This window comes from Schistocerca cancellata, chromosome 1, assembly GCF_023864275.1.
Source record: "Schistocerca cancellata isolate TAMUIC-IGC-003103 chromosome 1, iqSchCanc2.1, whole genome shotgun sequence".
NCBI lineage: Eukaryota > Metazoa > Arthropoda > Insecta > Orthoptera > Acrididae > Schistocerca > Schistocerca cancellata.
In genome coordinates, this window is record NC_064626.1 from 551,036,887 (window position 1) to 551,060,313 (window position 23,427).

The 23,427-nt window shown below is 41.9% G+C and overlaps 1 protein-coding gene across 5 annotated transcripts in view; it reads left to right on the top strand.

Annotated features, from left to right (window-relative positions):
• LOC126180278 (protein retinal degeneration B) overlaps positions 1–23,427 on the top strand; it is a 589,076-nt gene that overhangs the window by 504,780 nt on the left and 60,869 nt on the right. For 4 of the 5 annotated variants that reach the window (XM_049924680.1, XM_049924682.1, XM_049924683.1 and 1 more), the window contains 2 exons: positions 5,150–5,305; positions 6,068–6,216. In XM_049924680.1, the coding sequence (XP_049780637.1) occupies positions 5,150–5,305; positions 6,068–6,216 (305 nt within the window). The remainder of the gene's footprint in view (positions 1–5,149; positions 5,306–6,067; positions 6,217–23,427) is intronic. The other variant, XM_049924684.1, reaches the window with a different exon arrangement.

The following is a 23,427-nucleotide window of genomic DNA, read 5'->3' on the forward strand; positions in this document are numbered from 1 at the left end:
TGTTATAAAGATTAAGATAAACTCAAGAGCCGCACCTACATTTTTGTAAAACTTGAATAAACACAAGAACTCTGCACCATTATCTTGAAGGAAAGATTCCACACTTGTTAGAAGATTAGAGTCACTTTCAGTGTTTTATACTGCAGTCACACAACTTGCTCAAATGTGAGATCACATCATCATCACCTGATTATGAACTTCAGTAATGTGACAAACTTGTGCCATTGACACTTAAAAAAAAAGACGTAGTGGCTTGTGCTCATGAAGAACAGTAGTGGAGTGTTGAAACTGATAAAATAAACAGTCAAATCTAAGATGTGAATGTTACAATTTACCACCCACCGGGACCAATGGCCTCATTCAGAAAGGTTGAGAAGGTGAAGTTAGTATGTACTGAAGAAACTGTATCCCCTGGAATTTACTTCTGTGAGTGGGCAAACTTTTAACCTAATGCAAAACTGAGTGAAGAAATTCCACAGATGTTCAGTGAACTTTGTAGTAAAAACAAATGACATGAGAACAAGATAATGTAATTAGTTGGCAGAGTTTCATTTACAAAATAACAAGTAATCATTGATATGTTTAAAGTATGTAACTGGTATACTTTATTGCATTAGCCTACATATCACAGATGTTCAAAAACACAGTTTTTACTCATATATGTAATTTTTTCCATAACTTCCCACTGAATCTCTAAGTTGAATGTGTGCTGAAGTATCGTATCATAAGTGCATGATTTTCAGATTTTTATCTGGTCCCCCAACAAAAATCTCGCAGACTAGGAAACAAAAAAAATTCAAAAATCTATTTTGTAAAGTGTAAATTTCTCACAACTAATGCTCTATATAAAGTAACTGTACTATCTAGCTTCTTCGTTCCTTTGGTCCACACATTTGGACCTTAATTCATGATTTTTTTTCTCTATAAATAGGTGTATTTTTCCATTTGTAGACCCATGATCCGTGAGAATTGACCTTCTAATTCTTAGCTTTAAACCCAGAGCACAGCATCTTGAAAGGAATGATTAGTGTGTTAGTTTACAGCAGGTTGTACAAAGCAAAAGGTTACTTCTACAGATCTAAAAGGTTTGTAAATAATTATTGTGTCTAAATATTAGATTTAGAATCTGTATTTTTTACCTAACATTCACTAACTAATCCAGAAGTTGAGAATTAGTTCAGTTTGCACAACTTGTCCTTGTTACTATGAAATAATGCATTTTATGAAGCTCCCCATATGTGGACATCAGGTCAAAGTGCATATCTGCTAATTTCAGTTTGATCTTCAGTAGTGGGATACTGAAATAAAAGTTATTTCTACACTATAAAGCAATGCATTAAATTTTAACTGAGGAGGTAGTAGAAGCTCTTCTTAAAGACAACAATGTGGAACTATCTGAATAGGAAGATGGTGAATTCTCATTTTGGAATGAAGTTTGTCCTGCTGAGCTTGATGAAATGGACTGGTAATTAATAAGAATATTAAGGTGTCATGCTACTAGCTAAGAGAAGAGGACACACTTGTATAGAGAATCCCTCTGACAGTGAAGAAGTAGAAAACGTAAATAAAAAGGAAGGTGATCTGTGTTGAAACCAATGTCAGAAGTTAGATTTTACAATGTTGGCCAACTACCAAAATCCATTGAGGCAAGGAATGCTTTAAAACACAGTAAGCATGGCTGCAATTCCAAAATAAGAGAAATGTGTCTCAAATATGAAATGTTTTGTGTATTGTGAAGAACAATTGTTTTGGAGCTTATTACAAAAGCAAAGATTAATTTACTGGTAGTAGCAAATTATGACTTGTCATAAATTATTCTATAAATATTATTTTCTTACATTTATGAAGTAGTTTTAGAACATGACCAAAAAACTGTATTGAAAATCACTATTTCAAAACTAACTTTAAGAAACTTCTTTTCTGTGTGCATTAGCAAATACAGTAGAGTTTACTGTTTTCAATATGCGTAAGTTGCTGAATAAAATGTTTATATAGAAGAAAGGGCAAAGAAACTATAAAAAAAAGACTAGTACATTTTCACAATAAGTAAGGCTTGAGGTCCACTTAAGTGGACTTCTATTTACACCTGAATGAATCACCAAATAGATATTTCATTTGCATTTGTGTCATACTTGTTTATTGGATTTCTGGAAAACATGAAAAGGAAACTTTCTTGCCAATCATTTTTGTCTCAGGAGTGAAGAGGATAGTGTAATAACACAAAAGATATCAAGGGTGGGAAATTCTACTGTTCAAAAATGGAGTTTTTTTTTAATTTGTGGCTAATAACTTTGAACTTTTAAAAACATATGAAGGAATACATTCAGCTAGGTGATGGATTTAATTTGAAGGCCAGGTCTTTTTCTAAGACAGTCAAGCAACCAGTACTAGACAACTTGGTTTGGAATGGCCCCTCCCTTGGGCCCCTAACCTCTACCTTTCTTCCTCCTCCTCCTCCTCCTCCTCCTCCTCCTCCTCCTCCTCCTCCTGTCTCCCCCCCCCTCAACCCTCACCCGCTCCTCCCCTGCCTCCACCTCCACCCCCACCTCCACCCCTCTTCCCCCTGCACCTCTGCCCCCTCCTCCACCCCTCTTCCCTCTTCCCCCTACACCTCTGCCCCCTCCTCCACCCCCACTCCATCCTCCCCCTGCACCTCCTCTGCCCCATCCTCCACCCCCACTCCATCCTCCCCCTGCACCTCCTCTGCCCCCTCCTCCCCCCACATCTCCTCTGCCCCCTCGTCCCCCCGCACCACCTCCCTGCCCCCTCATCTGCCCCTGCCCTACTCTTCCCCTGCACCTCCTCTTTCCCTTCCTCCCCCCACCTTTTTCCTCCTTTGACCCTCTCTTGTCTTTCCCTCTCATCCTCCTGCTCCCTCCCCGTCCAATGTAAGCATATTGTTAATAACTAATAATATCTCTGAAGGAAAACAGTGTTCTGTGTAGCAAATGTGTGACCCAGAAATTGTGTTGCCTTTGAAAAATGCAAACCATATTTCGCTTGCTTGAAATGATGTTGACATATTTCGAAAATTATGTTTTACTTACCATTCTACTTATTCCTTGACTGATGTGCAAGCTAAGTGAATGTTTGGATGTCACTTGGATCATTGTGCCTACAAATTTTTGGGTGAAGCTCTTGAGACATCAATCATCGGTACAAATATTGAGATTAAGTGCAAGGTTTGGAATTTTAAAGGGCAAATGTAGAAGTTTTTAGAGTTCCTAAAATGATTTAAATATATATGAAGCTTCCTGCACAATAAATATTCGTGGGGTGGAGTAGAGGGGATGGTGTTAAATTGTTGACATGAAGAAAGTGCAAAGAGAGCATGTCCTTTTTGGTAGGAGAGTTGCACTGCCTTCAGAACTGACTGCTAAAATGAGACTCTTTAGTAGTTAGTGCAGCGCATTAAAAATATAATGTAGGTACTTATGACACATTTCTTTTGGGTCAAAATAATTTTGATACATGAACTAGGATACCATTGCAGTAGGATTTTTTTCTCTCTTGTTTATGAGGAGTGATAATCAAGAAAATCTGCAGTTAATGTTACAGGAAATAACTGTTTCTCCAGATTTACTTCCTTTATGTGAAAAATAAATCCAAAACATCAGAGTCCCATGTGCCTGTGAAAGAGGAGCAACTTGTGCACAGTACCTCATCAAATTGAATGATTTTTCTCCCCGTAACTCTGTTAGACAGGAGATTTGGATAAATGATATTTGTACTATTATTTTATATTCACATCTGGGACTTCATGGGTGGTACTGATAAATATTGTTCTTTAAGAAACATCAAAACAATATGCACACATTATAATGAAGTACAGAAAAATTGCACATTCTTAAAATATGTCAAAAAATGTGATGATGTATCAGTGAGAGTTTGCTTTACATCTATATTAGATTAGATTGCTGTTACATAAAATTAGCATTCATGTGTCTGTATGTTGGTGGGCAGAAGCTCTATTTGCACTAATTTAGATTTACAGAACTGAGATAAATTTAAGCAGGGAAGACCGATATGTCCCTCATCTTACAACTAAAGTTGAAACTTAAAAGAATATTCTGAACAGAATAAATGGCCAATTTGAGTGTACCTGAGAGATCAGATTTGAGAAGCCAGTCACAATTCAGACAACTGAAACATCTTTTTTTTTAATATTTATTTAATTACAGTTCACAGGTTCTGTGGATCCTTATGAGCATGTAGGTCTCTTGTGACAGGGTCAATTAATACTTAGAATACAAATGCCAATAAGTAGAATAAAATAGTAATGAGTACTACAACTGTGCATCAGTAATAATGAGCTTGTATGTATAATATTATTTATCCTTTGCAGTCTAAAATTAAAATACATATTGTCACAGAAGGTTATAAGTAAAGGTGAAGCAATAACAGCTTAAAGATTATAGAAGATAAGAAAACAATTAATGGGAAGTTTTCATTAGAACATTACAATGTTGATGTAATAGTCTTTTGCTTTAATTTCTGTGTGCATTGGAGTTTCACAAAAAAATGTTTCATTTATTACTGCAGACGAATTCTGTTCACTAAAATAGTTGTTGAGCAGGATTTACTGTAAAGTATTTTTATGGCTTTGATATTGTGTACTAGTGAACTGAACATTTTAGCATAGGCACACTTCACTCCCTTTTGCAGGAGCATCAATTGCTACAGGTCAGAGAGGGGATCCTCATGCCTTCTGGTTTATGGTCATAATGTTGGAATTTTTTATACTGAGCAGTATGGTTTATGAAAAAATGTGTATGGGAGTACGGGTATTGAGATGCTGTAGTTATTATACAAAGTTGTTTCAGCAGAGTACACCATGAGGTTCAGGGGGAAGTGGGATGGTATCCCACATGAGTCTAACTTTTTTGTGCTGATTGGATTATTTACACTTGAATATTATACTGTAACACTTATCAAACGAAAATAGCTGTTAATTCTGTTCATTGTGTTCTGTATCGTATAGTATTTACAGCTTCATCTGTAAGATGAGCAGTAATCAGTACTTCCCACTGTACTAGTTACCAGGATTTCTATAACAATTAGCCATTTGTGAAAGTGCATCTTTAAACAAAGCTTCAAAACCCAAGGTCAATTTGTACTCATATTAAAACTCTTGTGTTGATTCTACCAGTGGAAGTAATTCAGGCAAACCCACAAATGTTCGCTGAGAGCTTGAATCTGACATCACCCATTCAAGGAAGTCATCTACGAAGAATGTCAGAAGTTAGCATCCAAAGTACTGTATCAGGAGTAATTGACTCATTACCACTACAAACTATTAATGCCTGTAAGTAGATTTTGATTTGATTTGGCAAATGTGCCAGATTTTTCTGTGTTACTATGGTACAGTTAAGTTGCTCGCATGTTTATTGCCCTACTGATGGCACACATTGCACATTTTCTTTCTTCCTGTACTTGGAGTAGTATGTGATTGTTCCTGACTCATGGTTTTTTTTTATTTATTTTTTACTGTGGAATGAAAGAAGAAATTAATTTTCTATTTTATCAGTAGAAAAACACAAATGCACAGATGGCATTATTGTAAATCTTTCTGTTCATATTTGTAGTCTTATTTATTCTTGCATGTTTCTTTTTTTTTGTAGAGAATTTTATGTGGTGTAATGAGTCTTCATTGTTTGTCCAAAAGCTCTGAAAAGAAGAAAACATACTACAGAAGGTATTTTAATCTGAAACAAGGAAAGGGCACAAAATAGTTATGTTTAAGTGTTTCATACATTACATACTCTGTAGAGCAATGTCAGTTACATGCTGTAGTGAGGTACTGATGAATTTATGGAGAAGTTTTCAGGTAGTGCTGAAATTAATTTTCCTTTGTGATATATTTAAATATATAAAAAACTTATATTACAAAAGTGAACATATATCTGATTTCAAATAATATTTTTGTGCCTGTGAATTAGAAAACTTTCCTTGTTTTCTGTAATGTTACATCAATTTTTGATACTACAGTAGTCACATGTTTCTATGGTGAAGTGTTATTTGTGGAAGAGAATTGCTGAATTACAGCTTTTTATCCTTCACTTTTCAGTAACACAGAAATGGTGGGGTACAAAGCGACTAGACTATGCATTGTATTGTCCAGAGGGACTTGCAAATTTCCCAACAAATGCTTTGCCACATCTTTTCCATGCAAGTTATTGGGAATCATCTGATGTAATTGCTTTCATTTTGCGCCAAGTAAGTTTCATTGTAATTGTAATTTTAATTTTAATTTTGAATTACCCTTGTATGATTTCTTGTTGTGTCTTATTTATATTTCTTATCTATTATATTGCTGTCACACAGTGAAAAGCCTGGAAAGGAAAATTTATGATTATTTAAATTTTCTGGACAGGAGTGGTGAGGATGACTTGCCTCTACTACCTGCATGAGACACATTGATATCATTGCATTTCATAACTGTTTTTATCCTCTAACTTGAAAATGTTAGGAGTTTCTCTATTGGTGAATTTTGCAGTCATGATGATGGATTTGTAATGATTTGGGTTTAAAGATGGAGGTTATATTACACAGTTGCAGGGATTTTTGTTTAGTAGAGTGGGAGCTTTGGTAACAGGGTTAAATGGTGTCACATTTCAAAAGCACGTACGTTTTGTTTAACCTTGTAAGAAAACTTCATTATTTGCATCTTCTCTGAAAGGTTGCTGATATTTAGAAACATGCATTTTGTCTTTTCATTAATTCCAGAAAGCACTGATGATAGGAGATCCACATTAGTTACTGTCATCTAAAGCTAGTTTTCTTCGCATTAACACCACCTGAAAGCTGTTAAAGCTAGGTAGAAATGTGTGCTTGTTTAGTAAATAAATTGGAGAAGATGCATAAACCATAAAAGAAAAAAAAACAAAAATAAATAAATTCATTAGTGAAAAGCTACACTGCATTGGTGATGACAGTGATAGTTGCTAATTCAAATAAGGCAATGAACAAAATGTTAAGTACTATTTGTTAAACAACAGAAGTGAAAATTGAAAATAATTAAGAACAAAACCAAATAAAGTTAATAGCAGTTACAAAAAGTAAAGACCAACAGGAGGTAAACATAAGTGGCACATACATTAATTTAGCAAAACACCCCTGATATCCTGACCGAATTGTTGTAGAAGATAACAGATGCTTAACAGAAATGAAGAGAAGAATAGCAATAGAATACAAGGCAATACTGGCCAAAAGTAATATTCTTACAAGTAACTACATCAATTTATTAACGTGGGAATCTTTGAAAGATGGGCACTAGAAAAAAAAAGGAGATATCCCTGCTGCACGCAGTAGAAATTTGAATATTGAGGATAGTGGCCGTAACAAGTTGGATGGTTAGGAAAACAAATATAGACGTGCTATTGAGAATTTAGATAGTCAGAATCATAATAAGCTGATCACATCTTTCTCATAACAATTTACAGGGGAAGAAATTGAGAGGATAGTCATGAAAAGTGAACTTGAGATCATCAAGACCTGAATAAGATGCAAAATTTGTGTGGAGATCAAAAGAGTAGCAAATAACATGTAGGATTTGGGTAACAAGCACAATGTTCATGATGTGTAATGACTGTCAACATTACCAATTCACATATTCAATATTTATTTATACACATACGGACAGATACAAGTTAAACACCTGGCATCTCAGAACACATTGCCCAAGGTCCAGAGATACTGCTCTTGCAGTGATATTCTTGTAGATGGAAGTTCATAGAGCTTCTGTCCTCACAGGGCTCACACACCCCTCCAAAGGCATGCTGAAGTTGTGTTGCAGTGTGGTGTTCGTCGTCTCTGGAGATGCTGTCTAGCTTGTACTCACGTAGATGTCTTGGTCAGCACAGCGGTCTGCCGGTTCGTGATGTTGGTACTGGCTGAGTAGGTGTTACTAGAGGTGTCATCATTAGGTTGTCTGCCAGTGGTTATATGTGATCCTGTGAATACTGCCCTTGTATAGTGTAGATAACAATGCAGCTGTATTGACTGACTTTGGTATCAACCTGGAGGGGTGCAATGATCGTGACACCTTGCTGTTGCCAATCTTTCGGTTTTCATACATGACAGGGATACCATGATCCTTGTGTCATGTAGAGACACTGTGATATCTTCTGGAAGGTAATGCTTGACATCAACTGTGACAGAAAAGGGAGTTGTGTTATGGCATGAGGTCAGAGGAATGGTATTGTTCCCTGGTGTCTCCACCAAAGTCCATGCTGGCTTAAGTCTATTGACGGGTACAGTAGTGGGTTTGCCAGCTAGCATTATTTTGAATATGTTTGATCCCAATCTTAGTACTTTATACAGTCCACTGTATGCTGGGTGCAGCACTGGCTTTATGGTGTCTGTGCATAGCATAAAGTGAGTGCAAGTCTGTAGATTTTTATGCACAAATACACTGGGTATTGTGTGGTGCAACGACGATGGGAATCTGATGCTGTGTATCCGTTCTCATGACCCGTTGTATGTGGTCTGGGAGGTCCTCGCCAAATTCATATTCTTGAGGAAAAAAACCTTGTTTCACAAAGTGGCTAGCATCCAGCGCACGTTGGTCTATCGATTATTCATATAATTTTGAAACGCGTCCATGTTGGTTTTCGAAAAATTTTTAACACATTCTAAGTTAATTTCTGAATGAAAAATAAGCTTATTATTGCATAGTGTACCTGCCAGGGAAATCCCGTCACATCTAGAAATAAACTTCCCTGCAGACAAAAGGGGACGGGGCTATATGAGCTAAGCGGAATAAAGCCAAATGGGTGAATGACAGTTGCTGTTTGCTTATGTGGTTGACTGGCTTTGCAAATGATAAGTGTTGTTATAATTACTAGTGATAGACATAGATTCAGAATACCAGAGTGGAAATAAATGACTAACAGGAATAACAGGTAAGAAACATTACATGTTATCTTCAACGTGAATCCCAAGAAAATTAAATTTTGGCAAAGTTCTTGGCCAGACCGCTACACTAGCAAGGGCCAGTTGTACAGTTGCTGGCTATATGTTCTATTCTGGGAGTAACGTGGAAAATGTGTTTTATGAACACGCGGGAAGCCTAACCGGAGAATAAACACAGGATAACTAAACTTGTGATTGTGGCAGGGTTAGTAAAGTTAACCGGAGAATAAGTTTTAACAGTGGCAGGAATAGTTACAGTATTAGTGATGACAAAGGTGGTTGTTAGAATGAGGAAGGAGAAGAAATGGGGACACCTCACAAATTATGGAAGAATATGATGATTCCAAATTTATATAAAAATTTCTGACTACTAATTTTTGATCTCGTGCTTGAGAAACAGGAGCGTATGAATGAAATGTGAAACTATTTCCTAACATAAAGCTTTTGCTTGTTGTAGGGCTAATAGGCATTTGATATTGGTATTTCGTGAATTATATTCTGTCATGTCATAAAAATGACCATTTGTTCTGAAACAGCCTCGTTTATTTGGTGTATGTTACAATTGCTGCAATATTAGACAAGCCTATTTCGTTTCATGTAGCAGACAGTGACAAAATACACATAATCAGCTTGAGAAACCACACCAGTCTTAAAAACTTCTTCAGTATTAAACAATGACATTTTGTTTTTTCATGCAGCAAAATGTTTGATGAACTTTGATGGGGTAATAGCTTCTTTTGGAGAAAGGATAGCATGCCATATAAAGCTGTAGTGAGATTAGAAAGACAAAAGTGAAAGGACTTTTGAAGAAATGTGTACTGTCTTGCTTGTCTTTTGTCTTTACTGGTTCTATGTATCCCATATTTAATTTTATGTCACACAAAACAGAAAGTTATTAGCTAATAGAGAGTGTAGATTTTCTGAGAGGTTCTTGTCCTCCCGGTTACAAATAATCACATCCAGTATAATAGAGGGAAACATTCCACGTGGGAAAAATATATCTAAAAAGAAAGATGATGAGACTTACCAAACAAAAGTGCTGGCAGGTCGATAGACACACAAACAAACACAAACATACACACAAAATTCTAGGAGAGGGAAAGACAAAAGGATGTGGATTTTAAGGAAGAGGGTAAGGAGTCATCCAATCCCGGGAGCGGAAAGACTTACCTTAGGGGTGAAAAAAGGACAGGTATACACTCGCGCGCGCACACACACACATATCCATCTGCACATACAGACGCAAGCAGACATTTATAAAGGCAAAGAGTTTGGGCAGAGATGTCAGTCGAGGCGGAAGTACAGAGGCAAAGATGTTGTTGAAAGACAGGTGAGGTATGAGCGGCGACAAATTGAAATTAGAAATTAGCGGAGATTGAGGCCTGGCGGATAGCGAGAAGAGAGGATATGCTGAAGGGCAAGTTCCCATCTCCGGAGTTCTGACAGGTTGGTGTTAGTGGGAAGTATCCAGATAACCCGGACGGTGTAACACTGTGCCAAGATGTGCTGGCCGTGCACCAAGGCATGTTTAGCCACAGGGTGATCCTCATTACCAACAAACACTGTCTGCCTGTGTCCATTCATGCGAATGGACAGTTTGTTGCTGGTCATTCCCACATAGAAGGCTTCACAGTGTAGGCAGGTCAGTTGGTAAATCACGTGGGTGCTTTCACACGTGGCTCTGCCTTTGATCGTGTACACCTTCCGGGTTACAGGACTGGAGTAGGTGGTGGTGGGAGGGTGCATGGGACAGGTTTTACACCGGGGGCGGTTACAAGGGTAGGAGCCAGAGGGTAGGGAAGGTGGTTTGGGGATTTCATAGGGATGAACTAAGAGGTTACGAAGGTTAGGTGGACGGCGGAAAGACACTCTTGGTGGAGTGGGGAGGATTTCATGAAGGATGGATCTCATTTCAGGGCAGGATTTGAGGAAGTCGTATCCCTGCTGGAGAGCCACATTCAGAATCTGATCCAGTCCCGGAAAGTATCCTGTCACAAGTGGGGCACTTTTGGGGTTCTTCTGTGGAAGGTTCCGGGTTTGAGGAGATGAGGAAGTGGCTCTGGTTATTTGCTTCTGTACCAGGTCGGGAGGGTAGTTACAGGATGCAAAAGCTGTTTTCAGGTTGTTGGTGTAATGGTTCAAGGATTCCGGACTGGAGCAGATTCGTTTGCCACGAAGACCTAGGCTGTAGGGAAGGGACCGTTTGATGTGGAATGGGTGGCAGCTGTCATAATGGAGGTACTGTTGCTTGTTGGTGGGTTTGATGTGGACGGACGTGTGAAGCTGGCCATTGGACAGGTGGAGGTCAACATCAAGGAAAGTGGCATGGGATTTGGAGTAGGACCAGGTGAATCTGATGGAACCCGTCCTTTTTTCCCCTAAGGTAAGTCTTTCTGCTCCCGGGATTTGAATGACTCCTTACCCTCTCCCTTAAAACCCAAATCCTTTCGTTTTTCCCTCTCCTTCCCTCTTTCCTGATGAGGCAACCATTGGATGCGAAAGCTAAAATTTTGTGTGTATGTTTGTGTGTCTATCGACGTGCCAACGCTTTCGTTTGGTAAGTCAAATCATCTTTGTTTTTACATATATTTTTTCCCACGTACAATGTTTCCTTATATATATATATACAAACAAAGATGATGAGACTTACCAAACAAAAGCGCTGGCAGGTCGATAGACACACAAACATACACACAAAATTCGAGCTTTCGCAACCCCTGGTTGCTTCGTCAGGAAAGAGGGAAGGAGAGGGAAAGATGAAATCCTTTCATCTTCATCATCAGAGGGAAGGAGAGGGAAAGATGAAATCCTTTCATCTTCATCTTTCCCTCTCCTTCCCTCTTTCCTGACGAAGCAACCAGGGGCTGCGAAAGCTCGAATTTTGTGTGTATGTTTGTGTTTGTTTGTGTGTCTATCGACCTGCCAGCGCTTTTGTTTGGTAAGTCTCATCATCTTTGTTTTTAGATATATTTTTCCCACGTGGAATGTTTCCCTCTATTTTAAAAACAAGGAAAAGGAGGGCAGGATGTCAAACCAGCCAACATTCGACGGTGAAATACAGTGCCATGCAATAGAAGAATGTTATGCTGTGTGAAGAGGCATGGCACTGCACTTTGACTCACTTAAGACCAAATAACATGTCTTGTACTTCCTCTAAGGTACTCCCACCCTGATAGATGGCTCCCATTATACAGTGGAACATGAATGGATTCTGGGCGTATGTGGAGGAACTGAACCTCCTAGAACAGCAATGCCCCCTGTGCGTGTGTTGACAGGAAACGCATTTAAAACCATCTTATGCTCCTGTACTAAGGGGATATACGTTATATCGCAGGTATGACCTGACTGGGGAAAGGGCCAAAGGCGAAGTCGCCGTGTTTGTTAATAATGACCACCACTCCTCTGCTCTCCCCCTGGATACTGACCTGCAAGCAGTTGCAGTTGAAATTCATTCACGTCGCAGGTTTACCATTTGCTCCCTTTATTTACCTCCTCTGGATGCAGTGAACTTAGAGGCTCTCACAGATCTTATCACACAACTCCCCCGCCCATTTCTCCTCCTGGGCGACTTCAATGCCCATCATGTCCTGTGGGGCTCCACTTCTCTTTGCGCTCGAGGTTGAGTTTTGGAGAGCCTCCTAACATCTCATGTGTTGTGCATCCTCAACACTGGTACTCCGACTCATTTCTCTGCTGCTACTGGGTCATTCTCAGCCATTGACCTATTTTTCTGCTCTCCAACCCTCACCGACTGTTCACTGGGAGGTCATTGATGACCTTCATTCCAGCGATCACTTCCCCATCCGCATTCATCTCCTGGATGGTGTATTGCTGGAGCAGAGGCTGCTATCGTGGATGATTGGCAGGGCTAACTGGCCACTGTTCAGTCGGTTGGCTGTCTTTGAACACCACAAGAGCATACAGGAATGGGTGGATCACATCACACTTGTGATCCATCATGCTGCTGACCTGTCCATACCAAAGTATTTTGGCCCTCTTGCCTTGTGCCTTGGTGGACAGAAGAGTGCCACTCAGCCATCCGGGACAGGCGTGCGGCTCTTCGACGATTTAAATGCCGCCCAACAGCGGTCAATCTTACCGCCTTTCAAATCGCGAGAGCCAGGGCATGCTGTGTCATTAAAGAGAGCAAGGGAAGGTCATGATAGGAGTTCCTGGACTCCATCAACCATTCCACTGGTTCCAGAAAAGTATGGGAAGCCATTCGGAGGATTTCTGGTAAACGCAGCCGTTTACCAATAGCTGCAGTCCTGAACCATGGATGCTTCCAAACAAAACCCAGAGCCACTGCTCAGAAGCTGGCAGAGCATTTTGCATAAAGTACTGCCACTGCAAACCAGGATCCAGTGTTTCGTCGCTACCGTGCGACTGTCGAACGAGCAAACTTGGACTTTCCGTCGAACAGTTCTGAGGCTTACAACTCCCCTTTTTCCATGTGGGAACTTGAATTGGCACTTAGCGTGACTTCTGACACTGCACCAGGTCATGACCACATCCGGTACTCCACACTTTGACATCTACCAGCGACGTCAAAGGAAATCCTCCTCGAATGTTTTAATCTCATATGGCAGACAGGAGTGTTCCCCATCTCGTGGACGGAGGCAATTCTCATCCCTCTCCTCAAACCAGGAAAGGACCGCACATGTCCCAGTAGTTATCGGAGTATTGCCTTGACAAGCTGTGTTGGAAAGACCCTGAAACTGATGGTTAACCGTTCTGGTCTGGCTGTTAGAGACCAGACAGCTCCTTAGCCACTCTCAGTGTGGATTCCGTAAATTTCGGTCCACGGTTGACAACCTGACCCTCCTTTCCTCTGTCAGCATCACTGTATTGGTATCTTCTCTGATATCAGTAAGGCATATGACACTACTTGGAGACACTGTATTTGTGCACAACTGCATCAATGGGGCTTTCGTGGCCGCCTCCCCATTTTCATACAGTCTTTCCTGTCTCAGCGGCTTTTTTGGACCCGAGTTGGTGACACGCTGTCTGATCGCTTTGAGCAAGAGGACGGTGTCCCCCAGGGCAATGTTTTAAGCATTACCCTTTTTGCCATAGCCGTCAACAGTATAACGTCTACAGTGAGGATTCCAGTACAGTGCTCCTTATTTGTGGACGACTTTGCTGTTTTCTGTTCCTCCTCCAGTGTTGCAACCATGAGCCATCAGCTGCAGCTAACAGTGCAGCGGTTAGAGGAGTGGGCTGCAAAGACAGGTTTTTGGTTTTCTGCCGATAAGTGTGTTTGTGTTCATTTTAATCATTCTCATCATCTTTTTAATTTGCCTGCCTTGCATGTGAGGGATACTGTCCTACATTTTAGAGACACAGTGCGGTTTCGGGGCCTAATTTTTGACTCCAGGTTGTCATGGCTGCCACACCTACACGACTTGAAAGCCAGAACCCTGAAGGCACTGAACATCCTCAAGTGCCTCAGCCACAGGTCTTGGGGAGTGGACAGGGCGCGTCTCCTTCAGTTTTATCGCGCATTTGTGCATTCACGGCTGGACTGTGGGTGCACAGTGTATAGGTCAGCGAGGCCGTCTTATTTGCAGATCCTTGACGCTGTCCACCATGCTGGGATTCGACTGGCCATGGGTGCTTATCGGACCAGTCCCATACCCAGCCTCTGTGCTGAGGCTGGGGAACTGCCACTTACCATCCAGTGGCAGCTCCTGCTGGTGCACCAGGCTTGTAAGTTTCTTGCAGCTCCCACCTCGCCTGCTCACCATCTTGTTGCTCATCTACCTCCGGACCACCTTTTTTCCCACTGTCCGCGGGCTACGTTGCTATTTGGGATCCGTGTGCAACATGTGCTAGAGTCCCTCGGTGTGGAGTCTCTACAACCCCAAATCCTGGGTTTTAACCGCCTGCCACCCTGGTTACTGAAGAGACCCGGAGTGATTTTAGATTTATTGTAGTGCAAGAGAGATTGCACTCCTGCCACCCTTTTTAATGCAGCATTTTCTGCCATTTTATCTGAGCACCATGACTATATAGCTGTTTTTATGGATGGGCCGAAACAAGGGGATTCCGTTGGTTGCTCTGTTGTTTTTCCGGATCATGTCCTCAAGGTCCGACTTCCTCAGACTTTTACTGTATTTGATGCAGAATTGTCTGCGATCTTGCGGCACTGGAGCAGATGAGATATTCTTCCTGTCCTAAATTTCTTGCCTGTTCCGATTCACTAAGTGCCCTTCACTCATTGCAACATTTGTATCCAGCTGATAAAATAGTCCAGACCATCCAGGATGCCCTCCTCCAACTACAGCGATTGGGGAAGGTGGTGGCTTTCTGCTGGGTTCCGGGGCATGTCAGCATTGCTGGGAATGAAAGGGCAGATCTCGCAGCCAAGGAGGCGTGTCTCAATCCTCAAGTATCTCAGTGTGCTATCCCCCTGCACACACTCACCTCGCTGTTGAGCTCACGAGTCATGTGTCGGTGGGAGGATGAGTGGCTGTAAGTGACTGACAATAAGCTCCATATAGTCAAGCCCACAACGCGTGTGTGGTGTACTTCCTTTCAGCCTATCGACGGGACGAGGTTCTCCTCACTCAGCTTCGGATAGGCCACAGCCCTATGATGCATGGCTTCCTGCTCCGGCTTGAGGACCCTCCAATTTGTGGTGCTTGTGGTGTCCAGGTCACTGTGCGCCACGTTTTATTGGATTGCATTTTATTTTCTGACCAGCGGGCCGCGGCTGACTTGGCAGCGGACCTGCCATCTCTTTTAGGCAACATTCGGATGAATGTGGTTAAAGTTTTAAAGTTCTGTGCCATATCAAATGTTTTTACAAAGATTTTAGGGAGAGGATCTTAATTTGCTCACTGTGTGACAAGCTCACCCATATTTTATGTAAGTGGCCAGCCAATGACAATTTACTGAGGCATTCTTGTTGCTACATTTTCCCTTTCCTTACGTTTTACTTTCTTGTGTAGCATTTTCCTTCTTTTCCTGCTTTCTTTGCATGTGTGCTTCAGTTTCGTTAGGTCCGACCACATTCGTTCCCTTTAATGTGTGTCAGGGCGCTGATGACCTCGACGTTGAGAGCCCATAAGCCCCAACACACACACACACACACACACACACACACACACACACACACACACACACACACACACCTACCTTTAAGACATATGTTTTATGTATCAGACTCTTCAGAAAGACGTTCGCTACAAAATGAACATTTTTTGAAAAGTTGCTTTAATTGTTGGCATACTCTCTCTAGCGCTGGGAGGGTGCGGGGGAGGGGTGGAGTGCCACTATCTAGTATTGCTCTAGTTCTGACATCTTGTAGACCTGGGACTGATACACAGAACAGTCTGAGCTGTAGCGGGGAGGTGGGTAGCCTCCACATGATCCGAGTTTACATTTAGTGAGTTTGCTTTTCCTCTTCGATCATTGCTCTCACATCAAATGAAAACAAAACAGATTTCTGCGGCTGTGAGCTATTAAGTGAATTAAAATACATTCACATAATTATGGAAGGCTACAATAAGTTATTAGGTTTGGATTTTATTGTATTTCCACCTTTCCTGACAGTCAAGCATTAATCGCCTTGCAGAACAATGAAGTTATTTTTTTTTTTGGTTTGCTGAAGAAATTTGGCTTTTGTTAATCTTTTCCACTGAGGCAGTCCATTTGAAAGGAAGTGTTTAATTCCACACAGTTGGCTAGTATCAACTTGGTTGGTTGGTTGGTTTGTGGGATTGAAGGGCCCAGACTACAAAGGCCATCGGTCCCTAGTATCAACTGTTCACTGCATTTCAAGTGCATGTTTTCATCTTCTAGCATGTATCGCATTATGCCATAATAAAGAACCAAACCTGATATAATACAGTACTGGTACTCCAAGAAAATTCACATCCAAATCTGGACATATGAATGTGCACTTCAAGCCGAATTATGTGTTTTTGTATGGTTCACGAAATTCCAATGTTCTTGGAGTATCCTCTGATGTCGTGTTTCTTTTACGACATAATGTAAGATTACAAACATAGAGGCTTCCTGCGTCACCATAGCTGCACAAGCTTGTTGATGCCTGTTATCTGGCGCACTGTGGCAACTGCTGAAATGAACCTATTTCTAACAGGTCATGGGAAAATATTGTGAATGGTGGTCTGAAAAGTGTTACTTCCAAAGTAAATTTCCTTTTACACAAGATGAACTATGTGCGAGAATGTACAATAAATTTCTTAAATCACAGTGTGTTTGACTCTCATTTAAAAAACAACTCTTTGAGGATGACCATTAGAATTATTTCGAGCTCAGATGATGAGACATCTAAGTCATTATTAAAAATTTTACTGGCACATTTGTGTGATGTATCTTAAAGTTAACACGCGCAATAAAGACCAATGTTATATGTGAAAGCTTCAATTCTCTTGCAGTTTATTAATCTTAGAGACCAATATTATATGTGAAGCTTTGTTTATTAATGTAAACCGTTAACTTTTGCTATTTGTGTGTTCGCGCTACTTAATATTGGCTGACTACATCACTTGTCCTATGCTCTGAATGTCCGCCGTCATCAGCTGGTGAAGATCAGGTGACATGAGCTACGATTGGCTTACAAAAGCTCGTCACAATATTGATTTCAATGCTTCAGAAAGTAACATGTGGTGTATGGTGGAATTTGAATTATACTTTTGTAATATGAAAATATGCAACGTACATGTTGCTGCACATCACAGATCTTAGCAAAACGTGTCCTTTTTCCCCATGTTTTGTTTTGTAAAGTGCTGGAAAATTCTATGCCAGTGTATAAAACCATAACTATTCAATGGATTGATAAGTTTTACAGTTCTGAAGAGAAGTATCCCATCATTTAATAAGGCGAAAGTGTATTTTCACCCAGGAGAAAATGTATTCTTAACTGGGAAATCCAAGAAATAGCTGGGAATTTTTTTTCTTGGCCGCATATACACCCTGGAAATCCACTAGATTCAGGTAGTGGCCCCAGTAAATCTATGTGTGTGGCAAAAACGGCCCTTCGGCACAGAGAAGCTCCCCAATTGTGGCTGGTTGTGTCGTGCCGTCTTGACCCTCTGGCAAGGAATGCACGCTTATGTCCAAGTGGCACAATCCCGCTTCATATTCGGGCCCATGTAAAACTAGTTTCATTGTGGGGCATACTCAGAGGTGAGCTAAGTTATGGAGCAAGTCAAATATTGTTCGGTGATAGTTGGTAGGGATGAAAGGTCACTTAATCCCATGTCGCCGCCTGACAAGAGCCATTCCAGGTTCGTATCTGTTACCTGTGCATCTGGAAGGTTATGGAAATCCAGTTGAATGGTCGTGGCTACTAGGCAAGACAAGTAGTTCACAACCATATTGTCCGCTCCATGCACATGGTAAATGGCTGTTGTGAACTGTGAGATGTGGTCCAAGTGCCTAAGCCAGTATGATGTGGTGTTGGCAGATGGATTCTTTGTGGCGTCAGCTAATGGTTGATGGTCTGTATAGACATTAAGTGGTCTCCTTTCAATATCGTCGTAGAAGTAGCACACCACTCCGTACATGGCCAGTAGTTCGCGGTCAAAGATTGACCTCTTCCGTTTAGAGTCTGTCAGTTTCCTTGAGGAAACACTCCGTACATGGCCAGTAGTTCGCGGTCAAAGATTGACCTGTTCCGTTTAGAGTCTGTCAGTTTCCTTGAGGAAAAAACAGTGAGCTTGTGTCATTCCTGGTGCTTCATCCTATAATACAGGGCTCAGTCACTTGCGTCTGATGTAATGAGAAGCTCAGCATCTGGTAAAGGTGGTGTGGGCTAGATGAGCTTTAATGTTGTGAAATGCAGTTTGCATCTCGGCTGTCCATGTTAGCTTCCTCTTCCCTGATGTATTTTTCCCTCGTAGAGGTTCTGTGATGGAAAGTAGAGTTTCAACTGCATGGGGTCGGTGTCGGCAGTAGAAACTGACAATGCTGAGAAATTTAGGTAGTTCTTAGTAATTTGTTGGAGGGGACCTGTTAATAATCTATTCTGTTTTGCCCTGTGTGGGTCATATGACTGTTGCAACAACTAGGTGGCCAAGAGGCTATCGCAGTTGGCATTCATCAGTATAAATTTCCACCCTGTGTTGTGACAGCTTGACAGCCATTTACCATGTGCATGGAGCGGACAATATGGTTGTGAACTACTTGTCTTGCCTAGTGGCCACGACCATTCAACTGGATTTCCATAACCTTCCAGATGCACAGGTAACAGATACGGACCTGGAATGGCTCTTGTCAGGCGGCGACATGGGATTAAGTGACCTTTCGTCCCTACCATTCAAGTGTCATTCATGTTCCTCTGTGGATATTGAGAATGTAATTAAATCATCTAAATAGCAGTAACAGTGTGGAACATTGAAAAACAACCCATCAATGAATCTTTGTCACATTTGTGTGGCGTTTTCCAACCCAGACTAAGAATTCATAAAAACTGAATGGAGTGATAATGGCAATTTTGTGAACATCCTCTGGGGCCATAGGTATTTGGGAGTATGCTCTCCTACAGTCCAGTACGCTAAGATCGTGTGCGAAATCTTAGATATTCAGGACTGGGTAGCTATCTATAATCATTCTGGCGTTGAGGTATTGGTAGGCGTGTCAGGGGTGCCATGTGATGCCCATGAACTGTCCGCAGGTCTGATTGTACTCTTCTGGAGAAATTCATCAATGGCTGCATTGGCCACCTTGAGGGGCTAAGCAGTAGTCTCAGAATCACATTAATTCTGTGGATGATGCCACCCGTAACTATGCTAACTGTTTTGTTTGGTAGGGGTGGTCCTGTTGTCTGATCTGTCTGCAAGGGTGGTAGCCTTGTTAGTGGGTAACCTGCTCATGAGAGCAAAACACTGTTGCTATTCGACCTGCTTGTGAGAGCGTAAACACTGTCACTGTTCAACCTGCTCATGAGATATGTGTCACTAAGTGTAATAGGCACTTTACTAGCATGTGTATCCATGCTAGTGGTTGTACAGTTATCCTGTGGCTCTCGTGCGTGCCAGGCTGTCTGTAGTTGCTGCCGAATTTATTGCAGTTGGCTGCCCAGTTCGTGATGGTGGTAGCTCAGCTGCTCGTTCTCTGTACGTGTTTTGGTGTTCTCTTAGCAGATGTTCTCATGGGCTGTGATCTTTCCGTGGAGTTTATCACAAGTGTTGCACATTGTAATGCAAGATCCACTGCAGTCTCCATGTCTAGTGGTGGAGGGGGAGGGTCGGTGATGGAAGGAAGACTGTCACTGCAGAGGGTATAATAACAGAGCCCTGCTGAGATTTGGGATGAGGTGATAATGATGGAGGAAGTCCGCTCCGAGAACAGGTTAGACTGTTTCAGCCACAAAGAAAGTCCATGGACCTGGTGTGTGGTTGTCTAGCCAGAGAATCATGGAGGTTGTCCCCCTTACCACTATTACTGAATCATTTTCTGCTCAGAGTTATATGGTTGAGGGCATGTTATCTCCTATGGTGAGATGTGGGCGTTGCTTGCTGATGTCCGCACCCGTATCAACCGGCAGGTACTGGTGTAGTCATCTGCCCATGTGTGTGGCATGTTACATGCTTTTGTATCTCCAGTAGAAAAGCGGCTTTTTGTAGGGAGGCAGAATGGTGTACCTAAGCCAGTCCACCACTGTATTTTGGGTAGTCACATGGCTGTTGGCAGTGGTGTGCATCAGCACCAAATCATGCGTAAAACCAGCAGTAGCTGCGTGTCGTGTTGTGTTGTGTCGTGTCGTGTCGGCTGGGCTGTGTCGTGTCATGGTGGACTGGGTGTTGTCGTCTCCCTTGTTTGTTTATTTCCTGCTGGAGCTGGTCCGTGCGTCGTGATTGTTGCGGCGCTGCAGCGGTACCAGCCTGCAAGGTCTGCACTGCATCCATCACTGGCATGGCAGTCATAGTTAGGTGTCCTGGCACCATTCAGTATCCAGTGGTGTGCGAGAGCTAGCACCCTATTGGCCAGTTGTAGGTGCATTTCCAGTGATGTGTCCGCATGTACTAGAAATGCTGTCTGTATTTGCTCTGGGAGCTTCAGTAACCATAATGACCATAGGGCCCAGTCTGGTAGCAGGTTGCTATCAATTTTCAGGTGCAGTTTGCACCATAACACCGATGATGTGTCATCATCCAACATTGTCTCATTTATGGCAAGATGCAGTTGTGCGGGATAATCATTGTAATATTGGTGACTTCACCGTCTCACACTTGGGCGCATTTGGAGTATTTAGCAGAAGATCACTGACGAGGTCCACTTGTTCACTGAGATGGTTGTGAAGTATTAACAGCTTGCTCTGGTCATCCTCGATCCCTGCTGTCCTGGTCGCCCTCGATCCCTGCTGTCCTCATCATACATTGGCATAAAGCAAACCACACTTCTGGTGAGTCTGTGTGAATGGGTGGCAGGTGGAGTTTGATAGGTGGTGGGTGGTTCCCGTAGTGGTCATTTTGTGTTGGTCACACTGAGTTGGTACCGTGCAGTAGTTGCCTGGCATTCCTCAGATCGACTGGAGTGGCCTGATCAAGTATGGCCACTGTTTTTTGTACCTGTCAGCATGGTGTGGTGTGATATTCCGGTTGGAGCTGTGGTCCGGCATGCGGCGCAGCTGGTTGGGCAGTGATGTCACACCCGTGGAGTGGCGTGTGGCACAGCGCAGCTGATATCTCTGTGCTGTCACCCGTTTGACATATAGAGGCATCGGTGGACTGCGGTGAAATATAGTTCTGTTGGATATCACAGTTTTCTGACAGTTTTTGTCCATGTGTCCGCTGTGCACACTGTTCTGTTAGTCATGTTGCGGCCGTTGCAGCTACTGTGGTGGCATTGATGTAACAAAACATAATGCACGGCACAGGTGATGTAGCAAGGAAGATCGTGTTAACAGCTTCGCACCCCTTGGTTGTAACATGTGTTGCGGTAGGTGGGGTGAAGTCACAATCAGTTAGGAGCCATTGTGGTGTGCTCATACAATCAGTGGCATGTCGTGTAATCATTGTTGGCTGGATAAATTCAGGGTAGAGTGTTGGCTCACGTGTTATTGGGCTCACTGTAGGCACGGTGGTGATATCTGGCTGGGACTTGACACCCTTTGTTGTCAGTGCGGGTGGTGTAGCAGTTGGGTTGTAATTCTGATATCCACATTGTGGTCTTAGTGCTGTCTCTTGTGACATCCTGGTGTTGTTGTTATGTGGTCGTGGTAAAATGGTTGTGTTGTGCATCCGTACGAGTGTGCGGCAGGAATCAGTGCATCCTGGTGGGAGCTGGGGTGTGGGGAGCGGTGCGGCAAATGGGCTGTGACGTCACCCATGTAACATGAGGGAGTGAAAGCAGTTTGCAGAAATATGCCATTCTGTTCAAAATCGCTGTTAACTGACACTCCCTGTCCCTGAGATCCCAAAATACACTGAGCTGCATATTTGTTTGTTGTCACTGATTGTTCGGCTTTTGTTACATCACTGTAGTTGGTGTCCATAATTATCCCGTCAATATCTGACATCTCAATGTAATGGTAGACTTACTCAGATGATAGGGAGACTTGCAAGTAGCATTAGTAATAGCTGAATGTATATCAATTGGAATATTGCACTCAATAATGGTGGGGGCGGCAGGGTAGTGCCATTGTTAGTGACCAACGTTCGTCATTGTCCCTTCATTATGTAGTCACTTTCAGTGTTTGTTAAAGGCACTGTGGTTTAGGGAAGTTTGATGTCATAGTCCTTGTGTGGGTGCTGATGTGACAATGGTTGCATTGATGTGCGGGTATTAAACATAGAAATATTGCAATTTTTGTCTTGCAGTGAAAAGTCGTTAGACAAACACTCGCAACACTTGCTATCATTTACTGTAGCTGACTGACCGTTGCTGTGTGTGTGTGTTGGATCCATGTCGGCAAGGTACTGGATTCTTACATCGGGTGGAGGAGGAGCAACGTGTCGTACGAAAATGTTGCAGCACATTTGTCAAAAAACTCAGGGTCACCAATGTAGGATTCAGGTACTGAATGCAATGTTCATAATGTGTAATGACTGTCAACATTACCGATTCATGTATACAATATTTATTTATACATATTATATGGACATATACAAATTAAATACTTGGCGACTCAGAACACACTGCACCCAAGGTCCAGAGATACTGTTCTTGCAGCAATCTTCTTGGAGACAGAAGTCCAAAGAGCTTGTGTCCCCACAAAAAGAATAATTGGTTTCTTTTACTATGTGAAGCCCCTGGATGAATCAGATCACATAGTTCTGCTATTACTAAGGAGGATGGAAGCCATATAAACAGAATTTCATTGTGATAAAACAGCTACATCCTCTACATCCTGTTGCTTGTCCAAAATCCTACTGGTTAGGTTCTGTTTGCTGATATACATTGTGCGTGATGTTATGAGACTCCAGTGAAATATTTTAAGTTTCCTTCCACATTGACTTATGATCAAACAACTGCATAAATTTGTTAGTAAAGCAGAGTCCAGGCTGATGTTTACAAGAACAGTTCGTAGAAAATTACATT